We start from the raw sequence: 25,651 nt of genomic DNA on the forward strand, positions 1-25,651 counted from the left end.
AGAAGCATTGATCAGCTGCTTCCCGCACACCCCCTACTGGGGATGTGCCCGCAACCAAGGTACATGCCCTTGACCGGAATCGAACCTGGGACCCTTTAGGGTTGACGCTCTTTCCACTGAGCCAAACCAGTCAGGGCGACTTTGTACTTCTTGCATAAACTGTTTTTATTTGCATAAGTTTTAATAGCCAGTGCCCTCATTATAAAAACAAGTCATTAATTTAGACTTAGACAACAAATACTGTGTATTTTTATTTATTACACAAAGAAATCCATTTTAACTTACTATTAATGGAAAGAGAATGTACTGAGAAGATGTCATATAAGAATGATGACAAGAAGCAGGTAATAAGGTTGAATATTAGGAACCCAGGTTATTTGTACATAAATTTTCCTCTTATACTATGGAGTTGGCCAAATGGAGTGGTTCAGATTGGTTGTGTTTTAAATTCTATTACTTACTGAGTTGCAGAGTTCTGTGTAGTTTAAGTTTCATACTTACCTTTCTATCCACAATCATCTGTGTCCCTTTACTTTTTTCTGATTGATAAGATTCCATTTAAGAAAAGGGTTAAAGAAAGTTTGAAAAATGATGCTTTAAGTAACAAGTGATAAAAGTAAGTTTTTTATGCTGTTGTATCTGTTTTTCATAAACCAAGTACTGTTTTTACTTTAGCTGGTTGATGTGTGTAAGGGGTTTTGGGGAGTGTTCTAAGTGGTTGCTGATTAATATGATCAAATTATATCAAAGTACTTTATATTATTTTTAACCATGAATTAATTTTGGTGGTGGGGAAACTTATTTTTCAGGTTGAAGCACTCAATAAATTAAAAACTTTAAATAGTTTAATTAAACTGAATGCAGTGAAGCTAAACAGAGCCAAAGGCAAAGAGGCCATGCACACTTGTTTAAAACAGAATGCTTACCGGGAAGCCCTCTCTGACCTGCAGTCCCCTCTGAACCCATGCGTCATCCTCTCAGAACTCTAGTAAGTGACAGTCTGTGCTGTGTCCAGTGGATTTTACATGAAAACAGCAAAAAAGAAAGGATTTCTAAGTGACTGCCTTGGAGGAAGAAAAGGGCCACCTATTAGCACCAATAAGTGGAATATAATTAAAGAAGGAAAATCTTAAACGTCCTCAACGGTTATTCTTGTGTTCAATAGGATGTATGTCCTAGCTAAATCGGTGGGGTTAGTGAAAGTTATTACACGTTAACTTCCTTTCACGTGTATATAATTAAATTTGTTTTCTATTACTGGTTTCTAAGAGTTGAAAATCCTATGTAAGTAAAAATGTTGGTACCCATCATTTGATAATTAACTTATTTTAAAATTATTTACTAATCAGCTTTCCTATTTCAAAATGAGACAGATAAATTTGGAAAATTATTTTTCACTTTTTCATTCTCTACAGAAGTAATAACAGAGAAGTAATAATGTGTATTCAGTATATCAGTATTCAAAATTGACCCCTTTTTAAGAAATTAAGAATGAACTCTTAATAATTTTAATTTAATAATATTATTGACTGTACATAACAACATAAAGAAGAATAAGGAAAAGAAAGGAGGAATTTTAGATGTGGGTAGTAAGAAGGGTAAACCTGGGTTTTTAGTCCAGCCCATCCGGCATCACTATATGCCAAAGGCTGTCATCCAGGTTGCTTTTCTGCCAAGAGGAAATGTTCTAGTTCTGACTTCAGACTGGAACAGATGAGGGGTTCTCCCTCAGCTAGTATATCTCAGCAAAATTATAATCTTGTCCTGTCTTTAAATTGAAATGGGCTAATTTTCCCCTTGTTTGATTTCAGTGTTGAAAAGTGTAAATACATGAATTCTAAAATGAAGCCTTTGTGGCTGGTATACAACAACAAGGTATTTGGTGAGGATTCAGTTGGAGTGATTTTTAAAAATGGTGATGGTATGTACTGAAGTTTTTATAGTGCCAGATTTCCTAGTATTTCTTCTTTTGTTGTTGGTTTCTTTATCTGAAATGTGTAAATGTGTAACAACAAATGGCAGCCAAAAGAGTTAGCTGTCAGTGGTCGTGAGGTTGAATTCAGCATGTCCTAAATCCCACCCACCCACTCCCCTTTTTGGAAATTGATTTCTACAGCTTACTTACATACATTGTTCTAATATACCTTCCCCTTTTCCCCTACAAAATACAAAGACTATTCCTTTGGTAAAAAGCTTGTGAAATACAACAGAATATTTCCAATAATATATTCATACATCTTATTTCAGTGATAACAATTTTGATATTGCTGCCATAGTTTTGTTTTTAAAATACCTTACTGAGTCCTGGCAGGTATGGCTTAGTTGGTTGGGCGTCATTCTGTGCGCCAGTTCGATTCTTGGTCAGGGCACATGTCTGGGTTGAGGGCTCGATCCCCAGTAAGAGGTATGCAGGAGGCAGCCAACCAATGTTTTACCCTCACATCGATGTTTCTCTCTTTCTCCATCTCCCTTCTTCTCTCTCTAAAAGTCAGTCTTTAAAAAAATCTTTAAAAAACACAACAAAAACCTTACTGGCCCATACTTTATAAAGGGAATGCCTCTGAAGTAGTCACACCAAGTGCTACTACTTATTAGTTGTGTGACTGCAGACAAGTCATGCAGAATTCATTGAGCTTCAGATTCTTCATGTACATGAGGATGACAGCATGTGTATGTTGGGTTAACAGGAATTAAGTGAGATAATAAGTAAATGTGCTTAGCATAATATGTGCTTACAACTATATTTTTTAAAAGAAGTTGTGTTTTGCCAGACATTTAACATCACTTGACCATATGCATGTCATTATATAGAAGTCACTACTTTCACAGCCTCTGCTACCTGAAAATTACCCCTGGACACCATAAATAAAATCAGCTATTGCTGTTTTGTGAACGCATCATGCAGTTTATTACTTAAACAATTCTTGAGAACTTCCTGTGCATCCCTAAAATTAAAAAAGGAGGGGAAAAATTAGCGTGAATTCTGTGGATGCTTTAATATAACATTACTGTGTTAAAGCTGTATTATAATTAGTATAGTAGCTTACACATGGTAAACTAAAATATTTTTACACTCCATTTTTGAAGTAGTGTTACTGGGACATGCTAACCAACAAACCTCTTAATGAATATGGTCAACATTAAAACTTGGGGAGGAAAATTATCAGAACATTTGCTAATGGTTTTAGTTAATTCTGGCTGCATCAGCTAATCTTAAATTAATGTTAGCAGTCATAAAATGGAAAACATTTGTAATAATGCAGGTTTTTTTCTCTTAGATTTACGACAGGATATGTTGACACTCCAAATGCTCCGCTTGATGGATTTACTCTGGAAAGAAGCCGGTCTGGATCTTCGGTGAGATTTCTAGTGAATTGTTGTTACTATTTTTTTAAATATTAGTTACAAGTTGTTTTTTTAAATATATTTTTATTGATTTCAGAGAGGAAGGGAGAGGGAGAGAAGAGATAGAAACATCAATGATGAGTCAACCATCGGCTGCCTCCTGCACAGCCCTCTCTGGGGATTGACCCTGCAACCTTAGCATGTGCCCTGACCAGGAATCGAACTTGGGACCCTGCAGTCCGCAGGCCAATGTTCTATCCACTGAGCCAAACCAGCTAGGGCACTAGTGAATTATTTTTGACTCATGTTATATTCCTTACACAGCAGAATTTTTAAAATTTGTTGATTCCTTCCCTCCTGTTTTTATTAATTTTTTATAATAATATTTATGTACTTTTTTATAGTTTGCAGTGTACTCTCAAATATATTATCTTATTTAAACCTCATCAGGTGTAGAACTAGACATGTGATGGTGAATTCAGAAAGAAGGAATCAGTTTGCTCTCAGGGAGGAATCACTGGGGGTTATGGAGTGACAAGGCCAATGAAAGGATTGCCCTTCTTTTTAGCCTAGTAACTCTTTTCTCTGCCCTCCTGAGAGCCAAGACTTTTGGTGAACTTTTAGGGCTTTAGGGCTTTTAACTTTCCACCATTATTAAAGGTAGACAGCAAGCAGGAAACGCTATGGCAACAGAAAAAAGGAAACATACTGGATTCTAAAAGTTTAATTATTATCAAATATTCTGAGGTAAAGAGCAGATGATAATTGCAAATGAAATGTTGATGTATTTATATAAAAATATAAGATTTGAATGTCAAGCAAGAAAATTAAAAGTCAGACCTCACACTAGGCATTATATTCATAATGAATAAGATGGGGCAGTAGTCGGCAAACTGCGGCTCGCGAGCCACATGTGGCTCTTTGGCCCCTTGAGTGTGGCTCGTCCTAAGCCTTAGGAGTACCCTAATTAAGTTAATAACAATGTACCTACGTATATAGTTTAAGTTTAAAAAATTTGGCTCTCAAAAGAAATTTCAGTCGTACTGTTGATATTTGGCTCTGTTGACTAATGAGTTTGCTGACCACTGAGATGGGGGATAATAATTCTAAATATTTGAAGAGCTCATAAAAATAAGTATATTGGAAAAAGATATGAAAAGACTATTTACACAAGATATAAAATAAGTAAACTAATAATTATGTGAACACTGTCAGTTCCAATGTAAAAGCACAGATTACAGGAATAATTGGATAGCATTGATTTCCTAGCAAAGGTTTTGTTAAATGATAGTCTAGTCTAGGAGACTATTGGAGCAACAAAAATGCAAGTATTTTTATATACCACTGTAAATTAATATAATCCTCTATGTAGCAAGTTTATTTAGACCCTGTATCTAATATTTCCACATTTGCTAAAATTAGAAATGTGGAAAAAGATTTATGCACAAAGATATTTACTCTTGCTTTATATACAAATTAGAAAATTGGACTATCCTTTTGAATATTTGCTCAATAGTAGGATAACAGTTTAAAAAATTATTAGCTTTTCAACTATGACCAGATACGTCAAGGTATTTAAAAAATACTGTTTATAGAAAATTGCTAACAATTTGGAGAAAGTGATTACCTTCAAATATCAAATGAAGTATTTGATGCAAAAGTATTTTTATGAAGTTGCTAGAGGCCCGATGCATGATATTTGTGCACTGGGGGGCAAGGGGGATCCCTCAGCCCGGCCTGCGCCCTCTAGCAGTCCGAGACCCCCAGGGATCAGGCCTAAGCCGGCAGGTGGACATCTGTCTTGCAGTCCGGGACCCTTCGCTCCTTACTGCCTGCCTACTTGCTGCTCCGTACTCCTCGACTCATTGCTCCTTAGTGCTGCTGCAGAGATGGGAAAGGCGTTCACCAGCCTTGAGCCCAGCTTCTGGCTGAGCGGCTCTTCCCCTGTGGGAGCACACTGACAACCAGGGAGCAGCTCCTGTGTTGAGTGTCTGCCCCCTGGTGGTCAGTGCACATCATAGCGACCGGTTGTTCTGGTCGTTCCACCTAAACGGTCGCTTAGGCTTTTATTATATTGACTAGAGGCCCGGTGCACAAAAATTTGTGCACTCGGGGGGGGGAGGGGGCCTGTGCCCTCTCGCAGTCTGGGACCCCTCGGGAGATAATGACCTGCTGGCTTAGGCCTGCTCCCGGGTGGCAGAGGGCAGGCCCAATCCCTAGGTGCAGCCCCTGGTTTGGCTCAGAGCAGGGCCGATTGGGGAGCTGGGGCGCCGCCCCCTGTCATACACAGAGCAGGACGATCAGGAGGTTGTGATTCCACCCTCAGTCACACTCAGGGTAGGGCCGATTCGGGGGTTGGGGCACCATCCCGTCACACTCAAGGCAGGGTCGATGGGGAGGTTGCGGCGCCACCCCCTGTCATGCACAGAGCAGGGCCAATCAGGGGGTTGGGGCATTTCCCCCTGTCACGCACAGAGCAGGGCCCATCAGGGGGTTGGGGCGCCACCCTCTATCACCCAAAGAGCAGGGCCGATCAGGGGGTTGGGGTGCCGCCACTCTCACACTCAGGGCAGAGCCAATGGGGAGGTTATGGCTCTACCCCGTCACACACAGAGCAGGGCCCGTGTGTGTGTGTGTGTGTGTGTGGTGGCGGGTTGGGGCGCTGCACCCTGTCACACACAGAGCAGGGCCGATCAGGGGCTTGGGGCGCCGCAACCTGTCACACACAGAGCCGCAGGGCGATCAGGGGGTTTGGGCGCTGCCCCCTGTCACGCTGATCCCGGTGCCAGGAGGCCTCGCGGCTCCGCTGATCCCGGTGCTGGGAGGCATATTACCCTTTTACTATATAGGGTAGAGGCCTGGTGCATGGGTGGGTGCTGGCTGGTTTGCCCTGAAGGGTGTCCTGGATCAGGGTGGGGGTCCCCACTGGGGTGCCTGGCCAGCCTGGGTGAGGGGATGATGGCTGTTTGCAGCTGGTCACATACCCTTCAGGGTGGGGGTCCCTACTGGGGTGCCTGGCCAATCTGGGTGAGGGGCTGAGGGCTGTTTTCAGGCTGGGGGTGACTGAAGCTCCGAACCGCTCCTTTTTTTCTTTTTTCTTTTTTTATTCTGGGCCGGCTTTAGCTTTGAGGCTTGGCTCCAGCTCATAGGCCTCCGCTGCTGAAAGTAGGTTTCTGGCCTTTGCTTACAATGTTGCTATCCTGCTGGCTGAAGCCTGGCAGGTTTCTGGGGTTTTGTTTAGCTTCTATGTTTGTTACATAGTTGCTTGCAGCTCAGAGGCCTGCAGCAGCAGGCAGGGAATGTTGGAGTCCTCGGTCACTGAAGCAAGCAAGCCTCATGTTAGTTTCAAGCTGCCTGGCTGCCGGTTGCCATCTTGGCTGACAGTTAATTTGCATATTGCCCTGATTAGCCAATGGGAAGGGTAGCGGTTATATGCCAATTACCATGTTTCTCTTTTATATTATATAGATTTCAGCCATATTAAAAATTCACTGAACAATGACACACTGATGTTGACAGAAACTAATGTCAATAGTCATTTCAGATGGTAGGATTGAAGATGATCCTCCCCTCCCCCCTCTTTGTGTATCTATTTCTCTAGTTTTCTACAGTGGTAATTCTTTTACTCAAGGAGAAAAAAACATTAAGCATGTTTCATGATATAGCATAGGTCCATACAGTTTTTAAACTTTTTTTTTTTGTTTTGTTCTCAGTTTTTAAACTTTTAAAATGCTAATTGATAATATTTAACTTTATCATTTACCGAATTCTCTCTGTATTTTTTTAATTGTGGACTGTTTCAAACATGAAAGTATAGAAGAAAATTTATAGCAATTTTTATGTTCTAATGTCCACATTTAATAAGCATATATTTAGCAATTAAATAACAGATGTTAGCATGTTTCCATATGTTGGCCAACTTTTTAATGTGCTGTTGGTCATCTGCGTGTGTTCTTTGGAGAAATATCTATTCAGGTCTTTTGCTCCTTTTTGAATTGGGTTATTTGTCTTTTAATATTTGAGTTATAAGAATTTTTTATATATTTTTAGATACTAGAACCCCCTATTACATAAATTATTTGCAAATATTTTCTTTTATTATACTGGTTGTCTGTTCACTTTCTTGATAGTGTCCTTTGAAACAAAATTTTTACTTTTGATAAAGTCCAATTTATCTGTTACTCCTTTGGTTACTTCTGTTTTTGGTGTTTGGTCTAAGAAACCATTGTCAAATGTAGTGTCATGAAGATATATACCTATGTTTTCTTTTCAAAGTTTTATAGTTTAAACCCTTGTAATGGAGGTCATTAGTTCATTTTTAATATTTTTATATGGTATGTGGCAGGAGTCCAATTTTATTCTTTTAAATTCGATATCCAGTTATCTTAGCACCATTTGTTGGAAAGATGTTCTTTCTTCATCGAACATCAGTTGACTAAACTTGAGAATTTTTTCTGTACTCTAAATTTTTGTTGTTGTTGTTAATCCTTGCCCGAGGATATTTTTCCATTTGTTTTTAGAAAGAGTAGAAGAAAGGGAAAGACAGAGAGAAACATTTTCTTCATTCTTTGGCCTATCTTCAAATTTGTCTACAAGTGTCAGAGCCTGCAACCAAGGTCTGTGCCCTTGACTGGAATTGAACCCGGGACCCTTTGGTCCACAGGCTGATACTCTATCCACTGAGCCAAACCAGTTAGGACTGTATTCTAAATTTTATTTCATTGATCTACATGTCTGTCTTTGTCATAGGCTTTATTACTGTGGCTTTTTAGTAAGTTTTAAAATTGGAAAATTTGAGTCCAGCTTGTGTTCTTCCTCTGTTTTTATTTATCTGGAAATTTCTTAATTTCTCCATTGTGTTTGAAGAATAATTTTAATGGACATTGAATTCTTGATTGAGTCTTTCAGCACTTTGAATGTCATGTCACCTTCTGGCGTTTAAGGTTTCTAAGGAGAAATCAGTTGTTAATTGTATTGAGAATCCCTGTCATTGAAAAGTCACACCTTTTTTAAAAAATACATATATATTTCTTTATTGATTTCAGAGAGGAAGGAAGAGGGAGAAAGATAGAAACATCAATGATGAGAGAGAATCATTGATTGGCTGCCTCCTGCACACCCCCGACTGGGGATCGAGCGCGCAATCTGGGCATGTGCCCTTGGCTGGAATCAAACCTGGGGCCCTTCAGTCCGTAGGCCAACGCTCTATCCACTGAGCAAAACTGGCTAGGGCGATAAGTCACACCTTTATTGCTGCTTTCAGGTTTCCGTTTTTTAATTTTTTCCCCCATATATTTTTTATTTATTTAAGAGAAGAAGGGAGAGTGAGAGAGATAGAAACATCAATGATGAAAGAAAAGCATTGATCAGCTGCCTCCTGCACGCTCCATACTGGGGATCGAGCCCGCAACCCAGGCATATGCCCTGACTGGGAATTGAATCATGAACTCCTGGTCCATAGGTGGGCTCTCATCCACTAAGCCCTGCCGGCTGGGCTCTATTTTTGAATCTTGACAGTTTGACTGTAATGTGTCTAATCCTACTTGGTGTTTATCTCACTTTGAAATTGTTGAGCTTCTGAGATGTGTAGGTTGTTTTATATCAAATTTCAGAAGTTTTCAGCTCTTCTTTTTTCAATTTTTGGGGTTTTCTTTTTTCTTCTCCTTATAAGATTGCCATTATGTACTTGTTGGTATGCTGGATGGTACGCTACAGTTCCCTGAAGCTCATTTTTTTCCTTCACTCTTTTTCTTCATTCTTTGACCTATCTTCAAATTTGTCTACTCTTTCTTATGGCTGTTCATATCTGTTGTGTTCCTCTAGGGAATTTTACATTTAGTTATTGTACTTTTCAATTTTAGAATTTCTATTTGGTTCATTTTTAATAATTCCTGCCTGTTGACAGTCTCTTCTTGGCAATTCATCATTCTTATATTTTTCCTTAGTTCTTTAGAAATGGTTTCTTTTAGTTCTTTGAACATACTTAAAATAGGTGTTATAAAAATTTTGTTTAATATGTTCAACATTGGGGTTTGTATGTCTCAGTACTTTTTAAAATATATATATTTCTATTGATTTCAGAGGGAGAGAGAGATAGAAACATCAATGATAAGAAAGAGTCATTGATCGGCTACCTCTTGCACGCCCCCTATTGGGGATCGAGCCTGCAACTGGGTATGTGCCCTTGACCGGAATTGAACCCAGGACCCTTCAGGCCACAGGCTGATGCTCTATCCACTGAGCAAAACCAGCTAGGGTATGTTATTCCTTTTTAACAGGAGAGAAAATTAAGGCTCAAAGGATATTAAATAATTTGTCAAAACTTACAAAAATATTAATTAGCAGAGCCACATTCAAATCCAGCTCTGTAGACTCTAAACTTGATGTCTTTCTATTATTTTACCAGTCTAAACAAGAAAACAATTATGGTAAGATATATCTAGTACCTCCCCCCTTCTTTAAAAATATGTTTATATTGATTTTTTTAGAGAGAGAAACATCATCGATTGGCTGCCTTCTGCATGCCCCCTACTGGGGATCAAGCCTGCAACCTCGGCATGTGCCCTGAATTGGAATCGAACCAGTGACCTCTTGGTTCGTGGGTCAGTGCTCAACTGCTGAGCCATACCGGTTAGGCTATCCAGTAATCCTTTATTTATCCAAGTGTTTGGGTACCCCCAAAACGTGTATTTTCCCCATTGATTTTCTCTCTCTCTCTCTCTCTCTCTCTCTCTCTCTCTCTCTCTCTCTCTCTCTCTCTCGGAAAGTTTCCTAGTCTTAAATCTTTCCAGGGTAAACTTCTGCTGTGCTGTTGAGGTAGAAAGAACAACTCATAGGTACTGTTGTTTTCATGAGACTTGTAGATGTGATTGGAATAAGGAAGAGAGATTATAGTTCATCTGAAAAAGACCTTTTTAACACCATAGATCATAGTGTGTCTTTTTTTTAATTAGGAGGAATTTCTAATACAGCTATGTAAAAATAGAATTAGTAATTTTGAGTAGGAAACAAGTTTTTTGGTCAACCACTCACTCATAAGAAATACTGGATAGATAAGAGGCATGGTGATTGTGAGAAACTCTGCCTGAGCAATATAAACCCAGAGTGATCTGGGCTGTCTTTTTTTTAAAAAATTAAGTTTTATTAGCACACAGCCAAAACCCATTTATTTGCAGATAGTCCAAGGCCACTTTTATGCTATTAATAGCAGAACTGAGTAGCAACCTAATAGTCTGCAGCATCTAAAATATTGTCTCATTCCAGCAAAAGTTTAGAGACCCTTCCAAAAACAGTTAACCCCAATAAAAATGTTTTTATTTGACTTATACCATAAAAAATGGGGGAAACTTTTCAGGCTTAGGCTAATAACTCGTTGATTCTTTTCAAATTCAGCGTTTAAACTACAGTGGTCTCCTTTTGCTAAGAACAGATTCAGGCCATATGCCGAGTCTTATCTACCTCTCTCTCTATATATAAAAGCCTAAGCGACAGCCGACCATTCGACCGGCCAGCTGGTAGCTATGACATGCACTGACCACCAGGGGGCAGATGCTCAACGCAGGAGTGGAAACCACAGGCATGGAAACATGGAACAGACTGATGAATCTCAGAGGGGAGGGGGAAGGACAGGAAGAAATTAACCAAAGATCTTATATGCATACTAGAGGCCCAGTGCACATGGGGTCCCTTGGCCTGGCCTGCACCCTCTCACAATCCGGGACCCCTTGGGGGATGTTGGAGAGCCGGTTTTGGCCCGATCCCCGCAGGCCAGGCCAAGGGACCCCACTGATGGACAAATCCGTGCACCAGGCCTCTAGTTTAGTTATAAAAGGCTGAGCTAAAGATTTTGCCCTTAGTTCCATCAGCCTAATTGAAAGCCCCAACCAAGTTCTGTTCTTTAGTTTTGATTTTACATTCTGATCAAATGTGAAGTATGTTTAGCATTATCTGAAGTTCAGTTGACCTCAGGCAAAGGGAGGCAGCCCCATGTGGGGCAGTGCTAGAAATAAACCTGTTGTCTCCCTGATGGGAAGCAATGTGTGTCTAACAAGAAAAAGGAACTTGTCTGTCTAGTGAGATCTTTGCTGACTTTTGGTACTCTGACCCCATGTTTAAAAAAATATGCAGGACTTTAATTCTTTTGAGTTCATTTTCAAACTAGTACCTTTTCCTCGCTAAACATTTTTTAATGTTTCTATAAATATACATGCTCCAGTGTTTCTATTGTGTTTGTTTTTCTTTTGGCCAGCTGTTCAGGTTAAACTGGGTCACGTAGCACATACTCTTAGGTTTAATCTAAAATCTAATGTAACTTCTATACAGCACTATTTTGATCAGAATATTTTAGTTCTTGTAACAGTGCCATTTTAGCTTGAACCAAAGTGCATATTTCTCCTTTCCATTTTCCCCTGATGTCTTAAAGTACTCTTTTGGCATATTTAATTTCAAATCAGAACATTTGTAAGCCATCAATATGTTAGAACACCCTGACCTCCTTTGCTCAACAAATAATAGTTAGCCTTTTCTGTCAAGTCCAATATGTTTTCTACATTTAAATCTATCAGGCCTTTGTTAAAGTTGACAGTCCTCCCTCTTTACCCCCTCAACACACACATACACACCCATAAATACATGTGACATTAAATTTTGGACAGTTGTCTTCATTGTGACTTACATCCGAGTTGCACTAATGGGGTTTACTTCCCTATTAAGAGAGCGGTGCTTTAATGACACCGGTATCAGTGGTCTCAGAATGAAGGGAGAAGATGGAATTAATGAAATCATTAGATAAAGGTGTTAAGCTTTCCTTCTTTGGAGGCAATGGCTAAAGTACCATTGAGACTTGGGTCAATGTGTCAGAGTCAAGGCCAGAGAAAACTTTCTACATACCCATTCAGTGTAGGGTTAAGGAATTGCCTCCCCACTATAGAATTTATTTCATTATTAAAGTCTTCCTTTAGTGGGAAGGTAGCAAGTTACTCCTCGGGTCGGAGAGTCAGAAAGGAAGGTAAACCTTGCTGATTGTTGTCATGGTCTTTATAAGACATGGAGACGGTGAATGCAGAGGAGGCCATGCAAGGTGGTCAGGGTTTGTCCCCAGCTTGACTCTGTCAAACTGTCTTCCAGACAAGAATGTTTTTTCCTTCCTGTTGTGAGTGTTCCGTCCTCAAGACACTGAATGCTTTCATCATTGCCTGCTTTTGAAGGGGAAGTTGTTGGATTTTTGCCCAGTTTGACTGCAAGTAGGATGGGAGGAGATGCAGGAAAGTGAGCCAGAGTGCACTTGAATCGGCAGTGTTTACTTCACATGTGTTGTGTCATGATAAGGATAAGGAAATTGGTAAAAAAAAAAAAAAAAAAAAACTTTGATGCACCATAATTGCCTTTCTTATTGAGGGGCAAATTCTTAAAAGGAGAAATAAATTAATAATGCAGATGTAAAGCAGTCTATTGGTATATCAGACTGCCAGCATGTACTTTGACAACTCTGCTCTCAACCTTATTTTGCTAGTACTAGGAAAGTGCTTCAAGAGACATAAACTTGCTCAGCAGGTATGGCTCAGCGTTTGGGCATAGACCCAGAAACCAAGAGGTCACTGGTTCAATTCCCAGTCAGGGCACATGCCCAGGTTGCAGGCTCGATCCCCAGGAGTGGGGGGTGCAGGAGGCAGCTGATCAGTGATTCTCTCTCATCATTGATGTTTCTGTCTCTCCATCCCTCTCCCCTTCTTTCTCCCTCAAATCAATAAAAGTATATTTAAAAACAAAACAAAAAACTGGCCATTCTTTCAGGTATTTTTTTAATTTTAAAAAAATATATACTTTAAAAAATATATATATATATATATATATTTTTTTTTTTTTTTTTTTTTTTTTTTGATTTTTCAGTGAGTTTAGGAGAATGACAGAGTCTTTACATGGCCTATAGAACCCTGCATGGTCTTTCCAACACTGATTGTTTCTTGTCCTCACCTTGCTTTTGTGCTCCCCTTGCACTCTCCTCCAACCATGCTGACCTTCCCCCTCACAGAGACCTTACCTAACTCTTGGCATGTTCTTGTGGCACTTCTCATTCATACAAAGATCATATGTAGTATATTGTGCATTTGTGATTTGTGTCAATGAGAGGCAAATATTTTTCTCATTTCTGCATCACCATCAGTTAACACAATGCTTGGCACATAGCTGCACCCAAATACTTATTGAATCAATGAATTCCATCCATTCCATTTTCTGTAGTTATCAGACTTTTATGTGAACTTTTCAAGGTATCTCATTTCATTTTGGAATTGCTGTAATGATAATATAATTTTTAGAAAACTGGAGAAAATGTTCACAACCAGAATTAGAAAAAGATATTATAATATAAAGAATAATATAAATCACTAAGGAAAATATGTAAAATTGTAATGAATAGGCAAAGATGTGAATAGTTAATTTACAAAAAAATTCTTAAAATGGCTAAAAGAGAACTGAGAAATTTCATTTTCACTAGGGATCATAGAAATGCAAATCAGGCCTGCCCCAGGGCCATGCCCGCCTCGGGGCGCCTCGGGGCGGCTTTGAAACGCAATCACCCCGAGACCGCGACCGTCGCTCCCGTCCGGCCCCACCTGTGTCCACCGCCGGCCTCGCAGCAGGACCCGAGGCGGCCACCATCCGACCCCGCGGGGCCCCCTCCGCGTCTGGAGCCGGGGCCCCGCACCCACGGGGCCGAGCTCAGGTGGCGCCAACGGTGGGCCGGCTCCTCCGAGAGGGGAAGGGACCACGATGGGCCGGAATGACAGGGAGTGGGGACAGATGGGAGTGATCATGATGGCCGGCACGTTGGGGTGGATCATGGAGGCCCCGGCCGCCACTGCGTACGCCGTGCTGCCCGTTGGGGTGGAGACGATCACGCCTGAGGAGCAGTTACAGGCTCACTCTCCATGCGCCCCCTGCCCGCGTGGAGTCCCAGGGCGCCCACGACAGACCCGATGCCCACGTACCATCCCCCTGCACCGTGGTGATGAGGTGCCCGTCCAGGTAGACGTCCACGTTGGACAGGAGACAGCTGAGGACCAGCTGAGGGACGTGTCCACTGACCTGGTGCTGCATGACCTGCTTCCCGGCCTCCGTGTCCCAGTCCGAGGCCAGCACCCCATTCTCACTGACCCCGTTAGGGATGGCCATCTTCTTCCCTCTGAGCTCCTTCACGACCTTGACCTTCAGCCGGCTCCGGAGAATAATGGCTGCGTTCCCTAGGGACCCGGGTGATCACACCCCATAGCAAGCAGAGTCCCGCTCCACCAGGGATCCCCCTTTCTCCTCCCAAAGCGAGAGCAACACTTCCGGCTTTTGTGAAAACCCCTCCACTGCCACTCGGCACGCAGTGTCCTCAACCGGGGACCCGCTCACACTTCTCGATGTTAGGAAACACGTCTGAGCCAACCAAGTGTAGAAATCGCTGAACCTTGGGGGGAGGGGGGTAGGAGGGGGAGGTGTGGGGTACCTGCTGGTGGGAGGAGACCTGAGCGGGTGGTGAGCACCCAGTACAGCGCAAGGGGGCGTGCTGGGCTGTACACCGGGAACCTGTAGTTCTGTTAACCAGGATCACCCCAATAAACTCAATAGGGGGAGGGGGGCCTCTGAAACCTGGAATAAAAAAAAAGAAAAAAAAGAAAAGAAAAAGAAATGCAAATCAAAGCAAAATGCTTCTTATCAATTTGGTGAAAATTATTTTGCACAAAAAGGAGCCTTACAGGCTTCTTTCTTATATATATTCAGTGACATTGGAAACTATATAAGGTTAAAAAGATAGTTTTGGAGCCTCATAGACATAGTGTTAAGCATTGGATCTTTTACTTAGTTAAATGTATGACTTTTTGCACATTTATTTCTCGTGTGTAATATTGGTAACTTACATTATAGGAATTTTGTTATTAAATGTTTATTCATTAAAAATATTTGTTGAGTGCCTCCTTCGTGCCAGGCACATTCTCAGGCACTGAGGATTCTGCAGTGAACAAAGCATCCCTGCCAGTGGAACTTACACCCTGTGGGTGGAGACAGACAATAAACTAATAAATAAAATGTACAGGATACTGGATAGTATTGAGGTCTATAGAGGAAAATAAAACAGGGAAGAGAGAGCAAGTATTGTACCACAGATAGTGTTGCTATTTTAATTAGGATGATCCAGGAATTTCTCACTGACATGGTAACATTTCAGCAAAGGTTTCCAAAAGGCAAGGGAGTAAGTCATGTAAATATCTTGGGAAAGAATGATCCAGGCAGAAAAAATAACACTTCTAAAGGAATGAGGGAGTATTGTGCCTCATGTATTTGAGGAACAGAAAGGAAGCCAGTGTAGTCTGAACAAAGTGAGCCAGGGGAGGATACTAGGAAAGGTAAAGGGGGAGTAGATCAAAGGCCTTGTGAGTTTGACAACTGTATTGGCTTTCACTGTAAGGTGGGAAGCCATTGCACACATTTCGATCAGGAGAGGGACATAATATAAGTATATTTTAAGTGGATTATATTGCTGTTGCATCTAAAACATACTATGATATGGAAGCAGGGAGACTATAGGAAACTGTTGAATAATTAAGGGTTGATGGTGACTTGAACTAGGGTGGTAGCAGAAGGAACAGTGGAGGCAATATACATATTCACGATAGGTAAATGTTGGGCATGAGAGAAAGCGTAAAAGATGACCTTAAGGTTGTGGGCTTGAATCTGGACACATGGAATTGCCATTAACTAAGCCAATACGAAGGCTTATCTTGCTATGATTACCTTTTAGGTGCTCCACTAAGGGTTGTTTCCTTCCTCAAAATTTAGAGTAAAAAATGAAAGACTTTTATCTGATGTACTTCTGTCCACCTATGTGAATTAAGAGAATATTTCACCAGAATAACTAGATAACAGATTTTATATTTAGCTGGCATATTGGAATACCAGTAAATTACTCCATCTGTTGGCCAAGAGATTTACTTCCTAACAGAACTCATATTTTTCTACAAGTGATAACAATACACTAATGGCAAGGGTATCAATTAGTAGCAAAATGTTTTTAAAATAAAAGAAAAAACTTACTCTGTTAATATTTCATTTAATAGATAATATACACATGTGGCTCTTTATTCCCATTTTCTTTTTTCCTTTCAGGCTGTTGCCTTATGGCTGTTTAGCGACAGGAGATCGCTCTGGCCTCATTGAAGTTGTAAGCACCTCTGAAACGATTGCTGACATTCAGCTAAACAGTAGCAATGTGGCTGCCGCAGCAGCCTTCAATAAAGATGCCCTTCTGAACTGGCTTAAGGAATACAACTCTGGGTTAGTTTATCTTGTTTATTATTTTCCTGAACAGACAGCCAAATAACTGTTCTCCCCATTAGAATCATCAGTGTCCTAGAGGAAATAGTAATGCATTTATTGCTTACAAATAGGACTTCCTAAAGTCTTACCAATGATTAGTGTGGAATTCTACTTAATCTAAATCTTAAATTTCAACATTTAAGTATTTTAAAAAGAACTTACAAGTTTTTGTTTATATTTATCAGCTTCGATAATTATGTGAATGTGTGAGCTTAAGTGAGTTCTCAGTGGATTTTTGTAATAGAAGTAAATGAGTTTGTAGACTGATCTCACCACACTAAAAAATAAAATGCTTGTATCTGTGTTTTTTATGGTTACTGTATTGGAAAGCCCTAATATATAGGAGATTAAGGAATTACACAGTGAGAGGAAAACACTTTGCAAGTATATTTAGCTGAAGACCTCGAAATCAGGCTTAACACGTTTCATACGGCTCAGGAGTTTTCGCGTGTTTCGCGCGCCATCTGTTAAGGACCGCTCACGAGTGTTCTCGTTTTTCACGCCCATGGAAAAAGGAGCGAATCTATATACGTATGTAAATTTTGTTTGGTCCCTCTTCATAGAGGAAAATGTTTTATGCAGTACCATACGTTAAAAAAGTACTAGGAACTTTAATTGTTTAATTGTTTTTGTAAATAAAAATGTTATAATTATTGAAAAACAACACCTAAAGTGCATTATGATCTGTAGTTATGATGATTTAAATAACGTGCAGTTTGCCCAAAAACGTGCGGTCCCTGGCGTATGTCTTAGAGATTTCTATGCGGTACGCAATGTGTTAAGTTTGATTGACAAAAGTCCAAGCTCTTGTATATATCAGTTTACAAATTTTGATCTTGTCTCTAATGGGTTTGTATTCTAATTTAGGTCAGTGACATGAATGAGTGGAACTGCAATACTTAACTCTTAAATATGGAATTCTAGTGTTAGGTCACAACTGACCAAAATGTTCCAAAGCCCCAGCATTATCCAGAAAAGCTAATGGTCTCCTCTCATTTCTATGCATATGAACCTGCCCCCGTCTTCACTGACACATGACCCCAGGACACGGTCATTTGAATGCCTGAAGTCTAGTCTTACGGCTTTAAGTCAGCCTGTTCACGTTCACTCCTCTCTGTCCTGCTTCTGTGGTGACCGTCCTAACTCTCTTGTTCTGATCATATGGTTTTGGCAGCACTGTGTTGCAGTTCTCACAATTAAAGAGGAAACAGGTATGGGATTGGGTCTTATCTCACTCATTTGGAGACCAAAAACGTTTGTTGCTTGTATTTGTTCTTTTGTTCAGGGATGACTTGGACCGAGCCATTGAGGAGTTTACCCTGTCCTGTGCTGGCTCCTGTGTAGCTTCTTATGTCCTTGGAATTGGTGACAGACATAGTGACAACATCATGGTAAAGAAAAATGGCCAGGTGAGCTGTTCCCAGAGCCTGCCAGGGGCCTCAGGGATGCTTACTTGTGTACAGCACAGTCTCTTGTGAAACTCAGGCAGATTCTGGAGTGATTCTCGGAGTCATGAGTTTGTCTTTGATTTCCTATCCTTTGTTTCACAAACCATCTGCTTCATGTATCCATTGGTTTGTTTGCTTAGGGTTAGGTGATGAGAATTTATTTAAATTCTTTAAATTATTGTGGTTATTTAAAAGTGACCTATTCTTTTAAATAGAGTAGAAGGAAGAGATGATGTACAAAATGTATTAACTTTAAATAAGGTAACCAGTGCTTAAAAAGAAAAAAGTTGAGATTAAATTTGCTTGACCCAGTTTCTCATTTAGAATATCAATCTAGTCATACATAGAAGTAGGGAGAAGTGGAGTATGGGTAATATCACTCTGGGGTAACCAGGGCACTAGACCAGGTTATTTATGAAGAAGCTGTTAGTTTTCAAATGAAGTTTTTTTTTTTTCAGTGTGACGTACGTGTTTTTGTTAATTTCTTTAATTAAGCAACATAGATGAGATATTTGGGATGATTTTTTCAGTTTAGCCCCCTTAGAATTCCCTGCCAGGAGAAGCACATTGACAATGTGTAGGTTCCTGTTTGAACTCTGGCTCTAGGTGGGACCCAGAGTTTTAGACCTCCTGAGAGATTTAGGTAGTTCAGCTTGGGCTTTGACAGTTGGACTTTGTGTTCACACTTAAAAGGATTCCTTAGGACTTCTAGTTAATCAGATTAAACACATGAATTTTTCTTTATTCTTTCTGACACTTCTAATATGATAGTAAGGAATAAGAAATATGTAAATCCAAGAAATAAAAAGTAATATAAAAAGAGGCCCCCATTGGTGAAAGACATCAGCAGATTTGGGAATGATAGAAAGCATGAGGAAAAAGTGGCAATGACTTAGCATAGCTGAGGAAAATTGAAACCTGTGTACTTTTCAAGGAGTCTGTCAGTCTGAGAAAAGCTTGGGGATCAGATACACAAGGCACTACAGAAGGTGTGGATGGGGGAAGAGGATGAAACACGAATGATTGGCAGTTTTTATGTGGAGCAATTAGGTGTGTATATCCCCACTCTCAACAAGACTCTAGATCAGCGGTTCTCAACTTGTTGGTCGCGACCCCTTTGGGGGTCGAAGGGGTCGCTTAAGACCATTGGAAAACACATATATAATTACATATTGTTTTTGTGATTAGTCACTATGCTTTAATTATGTTCAATTTGTAACAATGAAATTGGGGGTCACCACAACATGAGGAACTGTATTAAAGGGTTGCGGCATTAGGAAGGTTGAGAACCACTGCTCTAGATGATTCTTCTCAAGAGACTCTGATTGGTTCCAGTGAAAAGTCCTACAGATCCTGCAATTGAGGTCTCCCCCAATCACTTTGCAAGTAAGCCCACCAATTAGTCCTACCATGTACTTAGAATTTTCATTCAACTTTTTAGCAACTCATTGTTCAATATGAATGGTCGGCCAAGCATTAGCAGAAATTTGAGGGAAGCCTCCATATAAAAAATAGACCAAAACAAACAAGGGGTGGAAAAAAAAACAACGGGAAAACAGAATAACTATAGTAAAAAAAAATGATGATTAAAATATCAAAACAAAAGGAGCATTGCACCTATGAAGTAATAATAGGATTCTGCGGGGTTTTTGTTAAACAGAAAATAGAATTCTTAGAAATTAAAAAGAGGGACAAATAAAAAGTTAAAATAAAATTAGTGTAAACTAAAGATTAGATAATATTTATTGAACTCTTAACCTGTAGAAGGCACAGTTCTAAGTTCTTTAGTTAACTTCTTCAACCCTCAGGAAAACCTTATAGAATTAGTGGTAGGGTAATCACCACTTAGCAGTGATAAAATTGAGGCAACAGACATACCATTTAAATCCTGATCATTTGGCTCAGATTCTGTTTTTTAGCCACTATGCTCTCGGTTGCTCCTTAATATACCAAAGGAACTAAAATATCTGATTAATAGAAGAAAGAAGATCCAGTAATGATAGTGAATCAATCGAGGGAGGTCCACCATCACCCTAATAGGAGTTTCAGAAAGAAGAAAAACCAAGCAAATAATATAAAACATTTCCTAAAGCTGATGTTTATAAATATCCAGTCAACAGAGCACAAAAGTTCCCTTACACTGGATGAAAAGGCCCTCATTAAGGCCCTTCGCTATGACATTTCAGTGCACCAGGCATAAAGAGACGGTATTAAAACCTTCCCAGAGATGCAGCAGGCCACATACTTGGAGTCAGAAAGACGGCTTCTCAGTAGCAATATTGGACACTATAAGAGAGTAGAAGTTAGCCTTCATAATTTTTAGGGAAAACGAGCTCTAACCTAGCATTCTAATCAGACTATGAGTCAAGTATAAAGGTGGAATAAAGACATTTTCAATCATACAAGGTCTCAAAAGCTGTATCTCCTCTGCGTCTTTCCTAAGGAGGCTATCTGAATAAGGATATCCACCAAAACAAGGGTATAAACCAGTAGTTCTCAATTGGGGTGCTTTTGCTCTCAGGAGATATTTGTCAATATCTGAAGACATTTCTGGTTGCTATAACTTGGGGAGGTGATATTTTATTGGCATCTAGTGGGGAAAGGCCATGAATGCTTCTAAACATCTTGTAGTGTACAGGACAGAACCTCTCACAGGATTATTTGGCCCAGAATGTCAGTAGTACCAATATTGAAAAATTCTGGTCTAAACCAAACAAGAATGTGAAGTGGGACAGGAGTTGAAGGGAGAGCCCAGGATGATGGTTGTGCAGCAGCCCTAGAGAACAACCAGCCCGGAAAGGACCTGTTAGATTACCTGACCATGTGGGAAAGTGTTTTGAAAATGATTTTTAGATTTTTAAGAAGATTTTGGGAAGAATTAATGGTAGGGTCATAGAACGCTAAGTTAAAAAAAAAAAAAGTTGTTGTGTCAAGGAAAAAGATGAGCAAAAATAGAAATGTAGTCCTATTCCAGTACCCACATGGCTTAGCTTTGAAATGCATTTAAGTAGTTGAACAGTGTAAACATTGAATATTAATTTGATCAGAAGTTATGATATAATGTTCCAAATTGTGTAGCATTACATCAGTATAAGAGGACTAAATCTTTACCTTCCATAATAAGAATAGTAATCCAAAATTAGGAAGTAAAAAATAAGTATAAGCATACTATTTAGACAAATGGAGGCAGATATCAGGAAAAATGGGTGAAAGTGGGGAGATGTTACCACTAAGTAGTAGCACTCAAGATGGTGAGGGAGCTTCTGGGGCAAGAATATACTCTCTTTGTTATGTTTCTACATATAGAACTATAGAAATAGTTCTGTATGTAGAACTATTTGGTTCTTTAAAAATCAGACATGTTTTTTATTTTGGATATATTTTTGCCTTTTAAAGATTTGCCTTCCTCACGGGGTATATGCATTTTACTGTCAGTCATTATTGAATATAAAAGACCTATAAATGTTAGACATGCTCTCTTCCCAAGAAGGCTGTGGAAAGAGAGGGCTCAGCTGAGGGTGGGTGTAGTGCATGTGGATATAGGACTGCTGAGATCTTGCCTTTCTACTTAGAACCACAAGAAAAACAAGGGAAATGAAACCCCATTTGTTTTCCAGCTCTTCCACATTGACTTTGGACATATTCTTGGAAATTTTAAGTCTAAATTTGGCATTAAAAGGGAGCGAGTGCCTTTTATTCTTACCTATGATTTCATTCATGTGATTCAACAAGGGAAAACAGGAAACACAGAAAAGTTTGGCCGGTGAGTATTGACCTCATGTTAAGGTAAACACACCTAACGTTTTCTCCTCTGACCAGCTGGACTTGCATTGCTTTGCTGAGCAGTATTTAGGTCTGGGAAATACTCAGTCTGCTAATAGGAGGTTTGGGGGGGGATTTGCCTTTTAGATCCAGGTTGTAGTTCAATATACTCAGAGAAGAGAAGCAATGCTACAAATCTGAAATAAGTTACTGTGTTTTATTCTAATAGTATACCACCTTTTCCTGTCTTAGAAAATGCTCTGAAACTGTTAAGACATTTGAGAGTGAGATGCTGAGGACAGGCACTTGGCTGTCATTCAATGTGGAATATAGTAAGGGAGCCAGGGTTCAGGGGTAGACTTTGTAAACTCTGATCTATTTCCTCACTCCTTGTATGTTTCCCAGCACATAACTTGTCTTCCTGCCTTTGTTTCTTCATTTTAAAATGGATACAAAAATAATTAAATTTCAGGGCTATTTTGATGATTAGAGGTATGTTACATGATGTGACCAACTCATATTATAGCCTTACCAAATAATTGCTATTATCATTATCATTTCTAGTTCTGCCTGGGTTTCTGCAGAATATACCTCTGGGCCCATTTTTTTCTTTGGAAAAATTAAGTTTGGATGGTCCTCTTGAATGACCATCTTGAGGAGCAAGAAAGATGGCAAGATGATAGGGAGGCCCAATGCAAAAGCATTGACATTGATTTCGGGGACATTAAAGAAATTAATCTCTGGAATCAGGCCACAAATCTAGAAGTATGTTCAGAAATCCTCATGGATTATAATTATCACTTTGTTTTATAACCTTTTTTTTTTTTTTTTTTTTTTTTGCCTCATAGAATTTAAAAGCCTAAATTAAGTTTTTTGTTGCCTTTTATCATAGAATTTCTGTTTGGTTTTGGTTTTGAAAAAGATATGTGTGGCCTGGCCAGCGTGGCTCAGGAACCAAGACGTTGCCAGTTTGAATTCCCGCTCAGGGCTCATGCCTGGGTTGTGGGCTCGATTCCCAGTGTGGTGTGTGCAGGAGGCAGCCAATCAATGATTCTTTCTCATCATCGATGTTTCTATTTCTCTATCCCTCCCCTTCCTCTCGGAAATCAATTTCTAAAAATTTTTAAAAAGGAAGGAGATATGTGTGATTTTAGAGAGCTTGATTTATTTTATGTAAATTTTAGTCCTGGCACAGTTTTCAAAGAAGCAAAACCATTAATTCAGTAGAAAATGTTCAGCTCTTGTGGAAAGCCTAGCTATGGCTCTGTTGTTTCCTGTACTAAATTTGCTATCTCCCCCTCTAACGTCATGCTCTTGGGATTTGCTGCATCAACCAAAGGTTCCGCCAGTGTTGTGAGGATGCCTATCTGATTTTACGACGGCACGGGAATCTCTTCATCACTCTCTTTGCACTGATGCTGACTGCAGGGCTTCCTGAGCTCACATCAGTCAAGGATATACAGTATCTTAAGGTATAAACCCCTTTCTGTGTATATTGGAGTTCAAGTATACCTGCCTATTTCATTCAAATGTTCAAAGGGAATGGAACAAAGTCATGTTCAGTGAAATAGTTCTTACCAGGAGTGGTAGTGACAAACACTTGAGTAGCTGTCTTGCAGTAATCATAAATTCATTTCATCTTCAAAAACCCTTTGGCAGAGGTCATATTATCACCCTACCTTGGTGTTCGTGCTCCCTGCTGCAAACGGCATTTAAATAAAAACAGTAGGTCCAGAGGCATGGATGCATGGGCCAGACTGATAGATTTCAGAGGGGAGGGCGGTGGGAGGGATGGGAAGAGATTAACCAAAGAACATATATGCATATATGCATAGCCCACAGACACAGACCAGTAGTGAGGTGAAGGCCTGGGGTGGGTGGGGGCTGGGTGAAGGTGAGAAAGGGGGGGCATGGGGGCATCTGTAATACTGTCAACAATAAATAAAAAAATAAAAATAATGAGGCACCAACTTCATGTTGGCTGGGGTGGCATGGCCAGGTAAGCTCCCTGCAGACATTTGCATGTCACTTTGGAGCATGTATAAAATCTGATTCTGATTTTTTTTTTTCCCCCTTCAATTTTTAGGACTCACTTGCCTTAGGGAAGAGTGAAGAAGAAGCACTCAAGCAATTTAAGCAAAAATTTGATGAGGCACTCAGGGAAAGCTGGACTACTAAGGTGAACTGGATGGCCCACACGGTTCGGAAAGACTACAGATCTTAATGATCAGCCTTTTGTTTCATTTTCATTTTGCACTTGCACTAAATTGAACATGACCCTGCCAGAGATTTTATAAAGGGAATGAAATTCTGAATCTCAGTTAAATTAAGAACAATGCATCAACAGAACCTAATCTGAACAATCCCCAATGATCACTCTCTGCTTTTTGTATGCTTCCAAGATTCATCACGAAAACTGTCAACATTATGGATAATCATTTCCTGCTGACTTTGCACGCCAAGGAATGCTACTAGAGATTGTTTTTTGTCTTTTTAAATTTTATTTTCATTATTTGGTACTTTTTCCAGAAAGGTGTAAATACTTCTTTTATGAATTGTGACCAAGTGTTATCACTCAGCCAACTTATTCACACCTGGGGACTGGTGGCTGTTCTTAATTTCCAAATGAGGCTTAAAAAACGGTATCTTTCTTCCTTTTTAAATTGTGTAAACTACAAATTATAATATAACATGAAATTATGATTATTTTTCAAAAGAAATCTTTTAAACCTGTGGGAACATTAATTCTTTTGTTGATATTTATCTATTGTGATAGCATCATCCCAGCCAGACTTGCTGAAAATCTACTGGTGAGGCAAATATAATATATTTGCTGCCTATATATTTATAAAATTTCTAGAGAGAGTTCTGTATAAAAAGATGTTTCTTTGTTTTCCTTCAGCCTCTGTTTTACAGAAAGCGGAACATTTCCCTAAGTTACTTTTTAGTTAATTATGTGATCCAGTTCTTCCAGCTGCTTCTGTACTGAGGCACACATTAATACAGATTTTACTGTATCTGTGAAAGAGTTCACTTCATAGAGCATAATACTTGAGCAAATGTATCCAAGACAGAAAGCAAATGAAAAGGACACTCTTATGAAATCAACTTCAGACCTAAAATTCAGTATTTTAGTAAAATGCCAGCTGTTCTTACTGTATTTATTAAAACTTATAAAGATGTGATTTTTTTAAGGATATTAGTTGAAAATGAAATGGTTTCATGCCACATGGAATTCTTTAATTTATTTGTTGAGGTACCATATGTTTAGGGTGCTAGACGGCAAATAATGTTGTTAATATGTGCAATAGGAACTACTGGTTTGAACGTGTAAATGGATGCTCTTTCTGAGTTCTGGCAACATTCAGCAAAACTACTGCTTTTTCTCCAAAGACTATTGGGACCTCCAATCCTCAATGACATGGGAAAGAAAACTGAGTATTTGCCCTGTGACTGAGTTTTCTATAGGAATTTCATTAAAGATTGTTTAATTTTGTTGTCTTCCTTCATGTTTTCTGTCAAATAAATGTGTGAGCTGGTTTCGGCTGCTCTTGGGGTGTGTGGGCCTCCTCTTTATGGGCAGACAGGCCTTTGGACCTTGGCACTGGGGCTCTGAAGAAACAGTCAAGTCAAGACAAACCAACCTCAGGAATTGTAAGGCACAAGGTCTCTTCCCTGACTTCCCTCCTTGCTTCCCTATCCCATTAGTACTATGGGAGGCCTCTGGACTCAGGTGG

The 25,651-nt window shown here is 39.7% G+C and overlaps 1 protein-coding gene across 5 annotated transcripts in view; it reads left to right on the plus strand.

Annotated features, from left to right (window-relative positions):
- The window catches only part of PIK3CB (phosphatidylinositol-4,5-bisphosphate 3-kinase catalytic subunit beta), a 144,686-nt gene extending 119,268 nt beyond the window's left edge, over positions 1-25,418 (plus strand). For 4 of the 5 annotated variants that reach the window (XM_059663805.1, XM_059663808.1, XM_059663806.1 and 1 more), the window contains 8 exons: positions 810-988; positions 1,812-1,921; positions 3,279-3,357; positions 16,495-16,662; positions 17,990-18,113; positions 21,770-21,915; positions 23,254-23,386; positions 24,001-25,418. In XM_059663805.1, the coding sequence (XP_059519788.1) occupies positions 810-988; positions 1,812-1,921; positions 3,279-3,357; positions 16,495-16,662; positions 17,990-18,113; positions 21,770-21,915; positions 23,254-23,386; positions 24,001-24,138 (1,077 nt within the window). In that variant the 3' untranslated portion in view covers positions 24,139-25,418. Of the gene's footprint in view, positions 1-809; positions 989-1,811; positions 1,922-3,278; positions 3,358-16,494; positions 16,663-17,989; positions 18,114-21,769; positions 21,939-23,253; positions 23,388-24,000 lie in introns of those variants that run through there. The other variant, XM_059663807.1, reaches the window with a different exon arrangement.
- Positions 25,419-25,651: the final 233 nt, after the last annotated feature.

Source organism: Myotis daubentonii, chromosome 14 (genome assembly GCF_963259705.1).
Source record: "Myotis daubentonii chromosome 14, mMyoDau2.1, whole genome shotgun sequence".
NCBI lineage: Eukaryota > Metazoa > Chordata > Mammalia > Chiroptera > Vespertilionidae > Myotis > Myotis daubentonii.